General features: G+C 33.3%; 1 protein-coding gene across 4 annotated transcripts in view; it reads left to right on the top strand.

The window, feature by feature from the left end:
* Positions 1 to 8,254, top strand: part of LOC106871747 (uncharacterized) — a 76,579-nt gene that overhangs the window by 55,698 nt on the left and 12,627 nt on the right. For 2 of the 4 annotated variants that reach the window (XR_008264911.1, XR_008264909.1), the window contains exon 3: positions 4,913 to 7,025. Coding sequence is in view for 1 of the 4 variants with exons in the window: in XM_052970730.1 (XP_052826690.1) it covers positions 5,043 to 6,968 (1,926 nt within the window). In the remaining 3 variants the exon portion in view is untranslated. Of the gene's footprint in view, positions 1 to 3,908; positions 3,988 to 4,912; positions 7,038 to 8,254 lie in introns of those variants that run through there. The other 2 variants (XR_008264910.1, XM_052970730.1) reach the window with 2 other exon arrangements.

Here is an 8,254-nt window from a genome sequence, read left to right as displayed (position 1 = left end):
ATATATATATATATACATACATGTGTGAGTATGTGTATGTATATAGATCTGTGTCTTTGATGTGATGTGTACATGTGTGTGTGCCTGTGTCTGTGTTTATGTGGATGTGTTTATGTATGTATATCTGTATGTGTGTGTGTGTATGTGCATATGTATGTATATACGTGTATATGTATATGTGTGTGTGCGTGTGCAGTTGTGCATTATATAATAGATATTCACGTGTATGAATGCATGCATACATATATTTGTGTATGTATATATAATGCACACACACACACATATATATATACACATCCATATACATACATATGTCAGTGTTTAAGCATGTATGGACATATGGTGTTTTTGCATACGTATATTTGCATGCATGTACATGCATGTATATGTCCGTGTGCACATTTCTCTGTGTGTGTGTGTGTGTGCATACTTCTGTGTGTGTGTGTGTGGGCATACTTCTGTGTGTGTGTGTGTGGGCATACTTCTGTGTGTGTGGGCATACTTCTGTGTGTGTGTGTGGGGGGGCATACTTCTGTGTGCGTGTGTGTGTGTGTGTCAGGTGTAAGACAATGAAGTAGTCATAGTTTCTGCCTCACTGAAATAACTTTATCTATTTTTGTTCCTTATGCACCAACCTAAGATATATACACACAAAAAGTAAGTAAATAATAGTGTTGATGTAAAATAAATAAAATAAAGTAACAATTGGGTACATACCTAGATTTATTTTATCAATAATAAGAGCATAGAGGAATATGTTATGGACATACTGAATAATATGAATAGTAGGGGCAGGCTTGTAGGTCTAAATGGTTAATAAATTTGGCCAAAAGGGTGGATTAAGGATGTAGAGCAATGTGTTATGGACATACTGAATAGGTTGAAGGGTAGTGTTTAACTTGTAAACCGTCCAACCCATGCCAGCATGGAAAACAGACGTTGAACAGTGATGATGATGATAATGATGTATGTATGGATGTATGTATGTATGTGTGTGTATGTATGCATGTGTGTATATGTGTGTGTATGCATGTATGTATGTGTGTGTGTATGCATGTATGTATGTATGTGTGTGTATGGGAATGAACCTGGAACCATGTGGTTGGTAAGCAAACTACTTACCACACAGCCACTCCTGCATTGTACTTACATACATACATAGGGAAAGCAGATAAGAGCAAAACATGGAGAGAGAGAGAGAGAGAGAAAGAAAGAACAGGAGAAGGGGGAGAGAGAGACAGAAAGAGAGGGAGAGAGAGACAGAAAGAGAGGGAGAGAGAGACAGAAAGAGAGGGAGAGAGAGAGGATTATGTATTTAGGATGAACTGAAAGCTGATGATGATGATGATGATGATGATGATGATGATACAGATATATACATATATATACATACACACATGCATACATACATACATATATATATATATATATATATATATATATATATATATATATATATATATATATATATATATGTGTGTGTGTGTGTATGTATATATATATGTATGTATGTATGTATGCATGTGTGTATGTATATATATATATACACATATACAAGCATATATGGGTACAAGACATCACCAACGGTGCAAATAACATACACATGAGAGATAGATACAAGATGAGGACAGTAATTACAGGATAAAAATAAGTAAATACATAACCAAACAAGGGAAAAATGAGTGTAATACTTAAATAACAAGAAAACAATGGAAAACAGGACAAATTAACACAGAAAAAGGATCCTTCATCAGTTGTCAGCTGTCTATCTACTCCTCATTTCAAGCATTCAAGTGACAATATGAGTCTTCAAAGACAGTAGCTCCCATAAATTCTAAAATAAAATTTTGGGTTTATAGAGGGTCAAAGTTGGGAACAAAAAAATAACAGAGGAGACATAATACAAGGAAACCGAATGAAAACAGACATGGAGGGTCATTAGACCGGAATGAAAGAAGAATAGTAAATGCTGAGAGAGATTTTTTTTTGAATAGAGAAAAGATAGAAGAGAGAGAGAAAAAAAACGTCCAGTCATTTAGACGTCCAACCAGGAAAAGAAAGATGATCACGTGAGAAAAAGAAGGATGGACGATGGTCACATGTGAGCAACGAGAGAGAGAGAAAGGGAAAGAGGAGAGAGAGAGAGAGACAGACAGATAGAAAATAGTGAAGGAGGGGGAGAAAAGAAATTAGAGAAGCAGAGAGGAAGAAGGAAGCAAAGACGAGAGGAAGAAAGCAGTACATGGTAGAGAGTCGCACAAAAAATGCGTGAAGATAAACTTACTTGGGAATAGCTGCGTCATGTTCAATTAAATAAATAAATAATAATTATATATATATACATATATACATGCATAAATGGGTACAGGACGTCACCAACAGTGCAAATAACATATGCATGGGAGATAGATAGAAGATGTGGACTATAGATAGAAGACAGTAACAGGGTAGGTGGAAAGTAACAGGACAAAAACGAGTGAAATACTTAGACAAACAAAGAAAAATGAGTGAAATATGTAAACAACGAGAAAAAAATGGAAAACAGTACAAGTTTTTGTGTTAACTTGTCCTGTTTTCCATTTTTTCATGTTGTTTACGTATTTCACTCATTTTGCCCTCGTTTGTTTACATATATGTTGTTTACATATATATATATATATATATATATATATATATAACAGGGTGAAAGAGGTATTTGAAGATTTGAGGTTATATGTGGTAATCTAATAAACAAACTCTAATTTAACAAGAACCAAATGTATTTTAATAAAAAATTTATGCATATCCTAAAGGCGGTGCTCTAGCATGGCCGCAGTCAAATGACTGAAACAAGTAAAAGAGTAAAAGTGTAATATGTTCTCAGTAAGCTTTCTAAGATTATTGTCTGAAATTACCTCCAGCTTTGAAGACTGCTTCAACGGAAGACCAGATTTATTGACATGTCTGCACTAAATGGCTCTTATTAATTTTGAACATGACATGAACAATGGCAGCCTTCAGTGAAGGTATAGTATTATGAGAGTTTTAATTAGTCGCCCTTTCAACAATGCTCCAGACTTAGCAGTCCATGAGATTTAAATCTGATGAGTTTAGTGTTACATGAATGCAAAGAGTTCCTGATAGCCATTCTTAGGCTACATAGACTGGTTTGGCTATCTCTCTTGTTGATTTTGATGTACCAGGGCCGGGGAGCTTAGTATAATTGTTATTACTTGTGTTTGTGTCTCTGAGGTAACTTTAATCCAGCTAAAGATTTGCAAGATTGTCCACATTGAGGACAGGACACAGAACCATTACAATGATCTGCCGGAATTGCATTTCTTTTACTTTTACCTTACTTCTCTTTTCTTCAAGATTAATCAATTGTTGACTTTCGAAGTTTTCAATTGCTTCAAAAGGGGTTGATCCCATTTGCATAGCTCTTAGCCAAGCTCTTCAAAGGAAGCAAAAGAAACATCTGCAAATTTGAGGTTTTCCTTTAGTTTGTCTTTAAAGTGGAGCCAGGGCCTTCCAACATTTCTTTTATCCTCATCAAGCCAGCCGTACAAGAGTCAATTGGGATCCTATCTATGCACTTGCTTACAACATGTCTCTCCCAAGGCAGCTTCGTGCCAGTTGAGAGGTGTTAAACAAATTAAAGGTTTTTGTTTCTTTTATTGATGTATATGTTTTTTTTTTTAATTATAAGTCTTTGAGTGAGCTTGTATATCTGAATGTGTCTGTTGAGGTTAGGGATTTTTTTTTTTTAACTTTATGTATTGAAAATTTGGTTTCCTATGCTTGTTTATGCATGTGTATGTGGTTGAATGGTTTGGGCTAATGTATTTGTAATTTTATTTTAGTCTTTTTGAAGAGTTCTTTATAGAATAATGGAGTTTGGCATTCTTTTATTCTTTCACTTGTTTCAGTCATTTGACTGCGTCCATGCTGGAGCACTGCCTGAAAGGGTTTTTTAGTCAAAGAAATCGACCACAGGACTTATTCTTTGTAAGCATAGTCCTTATTTTATCAATCTCTTTTGCTGAAATTCTAAGTTACAGGGACATAAACACACCAACATTAGTTGTCAAGCGATGGTGGTGGGGACAAACATAGGCACAAAGACACACACACACATAAATATATAGATATATAAATTCAGTTGAATTAGGTACTTAAACTGAAGCACCAAGTCAGTCCAGTATTATCCGCACAGCTTGAAGTAAGGTGAATAAAATCAAAATAAGCAACAGGATATCAAGAAGTGATGCAATACGACTGTTTCAAGTGGCTCCATTCAATTGAACAATGCAATCATTACATCAATTTAAATGCAGTGCCATCTTCAGCTGCACAAATAAATAACTAAATGGAATTTTAACAAGTAGGACACATTATGGAATGGCACAGCATAGTGATTTTTTTTTTCAAAGTTGTTGATATTCTCCAGCTTATGTTGCTGACTAGATTTCTGATTATCAATGGGAGTTTGAGTTTATTTTTATATTTAAAAGCGCCTGGTTTGGCTATCTGTAAAGGTATTATTTCCCCTGTGTTCAAATTGAATGTTACATAAAAGTAGTTTACTGCAGATTGGTTGGTTTGTATGGTTATTCTAGGTTGAAATCTGTGTGTACGCATAGGGGTGTGTGTGTGTGTTACATAATATGGATTAATTATATTAGTGTGGGATCAGACAGGATGCAGACACAAATATACAACGCCTTGGTGAGTAGGTCACTCTCTATTTACTCTGCTTAGATGTGTATCTACATATTTAATAGGCAACAATTGTTAGAAATTGATGGCTCTCATGTTGACCAGTATTTCTTTTAAATTTAGCATTTTAAATAGATAATTATTTCATGTCTGTTCAATTCTGTTTTTAATATTTTGGCTTTTTTTTGCCCCTTTTTTTTGTGTATATTTTCAGTATCCAACATATGATCAAATCAAGTTATCTAAATGAAGTCAAGAATTGGATAGGTGGACCAGTTACCAATATTTCACCCTTCTGATGTTTGCTGGGATAAAAGAGAATTTTGCCATGTATTGAAATCATCATGTTTTCTGGCAAATATTTTTGTTTTATTTTTCGCCAAAGGCGAAAACATGACAAGATCTTATTTGTGTGCCTTTTTATCACCATTATCCTATTGGTTTCAAAACTAATCACCCAGGAAATCTTTAGCACCAACAAAAGACAGATTTCAACTGAGAATCAGAGCTGTATTCATCCCCAGCTTGATCCAAATAATCCTCAAATTACAAAGTTTTTTAAGAAACTTCCTGAAATAAAATGCAATGAAGATGAAAACTGGATATTTGTTAAAAAAGGTGTCTTACTAAAGTCACCAAAAATGAATTTGAAATATGGTAACTTTGTGTGTGATTATATTCCAATAATACGTGGTGCTGATGATTTTGCAATTAGTGATGGACCTGTAATTAAAAATATACAGAATGGCACTTTAATATCTTCAGATTTCTTTCGCATATCATGTAAAAGTCAAAATGGTCATTATTATGACAATGTTCACTGCGCAATAGCTAAACATGAACAGAACTTGAAGAGATCAGAAAAAACTCAAGCTCCCAGAAATATGCTTAAATTAAACGTTATAATGTTTGGAATTGATTCTGTCTCTCACATGACCTGGTTACGCATGTTACCAAAGTCACATAAGTATTTTACTGAACTTGGTGGACTGGTTCTGAATGGATATAACATTGTTGGTGATGGCACCCCTCAAGCACTTCTTCCTATTTTGACGGGGAAAACTGAATGGGAGTTACCTGAAGCTCGTAGGAATCATAAAAATGCTAGTGTTGTTGATGGCCACCCATGGATTTGGAAAAATTTCAGAGATGCTGGTTATGTCACACAGTATGGAGAAGACAGCCCCAGCATAGGAACTTTTACATACCGTATGTTGGGATTTAAAAATCAGCCTGTTGATCATTATATGCGAACATTTCAAATGGAGGCTGAAAGACACTATTCCAAACACAAAGCTTACTGTTTAGGTTCTGAAAGGCGTTTTAGTATTTTTTTTAACTGGATCAAACATTTAGTTGAGATGTATAACACCAAACCAATATTTTCCTTTTTGTTTTACTCAGAGTGTAGCCATGGAGATAACAATCTGATTCAACACATTGACAATGATTTATTTTCTTTCTTGACTTTCATGAAAACATCAGGTCATCTAGATAATACTATTTTAATCCTGATGGCTGATCATGGAGCTAGATTTCAGAATGTTAGGGAAACAGTTCAGGGAAAACTTGAAGAACGCATGCCCTATTTTAGTTTTCTTTTTCCACAATGGTTTCCAACCAAATATCCTGAGGCCTACAAAAATTTTAAAACAAACACACATCGACTTACTACACCATTTGATATTCATGAAACATTGATGCATCTCTTTGACTTCACTGATTTTAAAATTGGTTCTACAGCATCTCGAGGAATAAGTCTTTTTAAAGAAGTTCCAAAGAAACGCTCTTGTCTGGATGCTGACATTGAACCACATTGGTGTGCCTGTCTTCACTGGAAACCTGTTTCCTTTGATGATGAGAGAATTAAAAAATCTGCAATGGAAGCTGTACGGTTTATAAATTCATTAACAAGTAATTTTCGCTCAGAATGCAGAGAATTAAAACTTTTTGACATTAAGCAGGCTTTCAGATTTCATGCCACTGAACAATTGCTCAAATTCAAAGGAAGTAGTGATCATGATGGACGATTTGCTGACCTTTCTGACAAAATGATTGAAAAGGAATACCTTATACAAGTAACATTTCATGTAACACCTGGTAATGGCTTGTTTGAAGTCACCTTAAAACATAATGTAGCCTTGGATACATATATAGTGAAGACGGGTGAAATAAGTCGAATAAATAAATACGGCTCTGCACCCAACTGTATCGCCAGCCGTTATCCAAATCTTCGTCAATATTGCTACTGTGTTAAACAAACTAAATAACATTTGGTGATTAACACTATGTATTACCAATTCCATGTTATGTTGATGATTATAATGGTAGCTATTATATTTTTTCTTGTATTTGTTGTTGTTTAAATTACAAATTATATTTGATTTCATTTTTGTTTAAGAAACCTTCAAAACTTGATTTATCATATACAAAAATGGCGCTAGCATGCTTTCATTGTTCACCTAACAGTTTCAACTGTTCACCTAATCAATTCTGCTTGAGCTTTATGTTCACCTACATGTAGAAGAAGATAAATTTCTAAAATAATTTTAAGGTAACAAGTGTTAAAGATCAAGGTATTTATCTAACAAGTCCCTCCTACCTCCACTAGAAAAAAACTGTTTTTCATCATGTGAAATCATACATTGGCAACTTAGTCCCAAACATTAAAAAAAAAAAATGGGATTCTTCATCAAATTTCTGAATCCTCAACACTTGGCATGACAGTCCACTATAAAATCATATCTTGATCCATTCATAGACCCAAAAATATCATTTAAAATACTTAAATTATTTACTAACTTTGATCTCAATTTATAAATGTTTAAAAGTTATATCATTAACGTGTTTATTTTGAGCTTTCTTATAAATATTTTTTAAGAGCAAGTCAGTACATTGATCTTTTCAACATTTGTTAACCTTTGTTTTTTTTGTTTTTTTTAAAGTGTGAATTTTCTCAACATGAAATTTTTATTTTTAGAATTTCTTTTTCTAAAGCAACAGAAGGTTATAAAAAGGAAACTTTTTAGGTGGAAAGCAATGTTGTTCAATGAGGTGAAAAACTGCATGAGCATCCAGAGATGTGTGCACAGGTATAACTACATGTATTTATGTACTCATGTGCACATGAATAAACCCTAGTGTATTTTCTGTATTTAACATACATATCTCCTGTAATTGTATATATATAATATATACATACTTGCATACATATATATAGTGTGTGAGTGTATGTGTATATATATATATATATATATATATATATATATATATATGTATGCATGTATGTATACATATACATATGTGTACACACATATGTACATATATATGCATATATATATACACACATACATATACATAAATGTATGTATATGTATGTATGTATATGTATGTATATATATGTATGTACATATGTATGTATGTATGTATGTATGTATATATATATATATATATATATATATATATATATATATTTGCATACACATGTATAGGTATAAAGTATGCCAAGCTTGTGTTTGTTTGCATACACTAATTTCCAGTGACAAGTTTCATGTCT

This window comes from Octopus bimaculoides, chromosome 9, assembly GCF_001194135.2.
Source record: "Octopus bimaculoides isolate UCB-OBI-ISO-001 chromosome 9, ASM119413v2, whole genome shotgun sequence".
Taxonomy (NCBI): Eukaryota; Metazoa; Mollusca; class Cephalopoda; order Octopoda; family Octopodidae; genus Octopus; species Octopus bimaculoides.
This window is presented reverse-complemented; position numbering and strand designations above follow the sequence as displayed.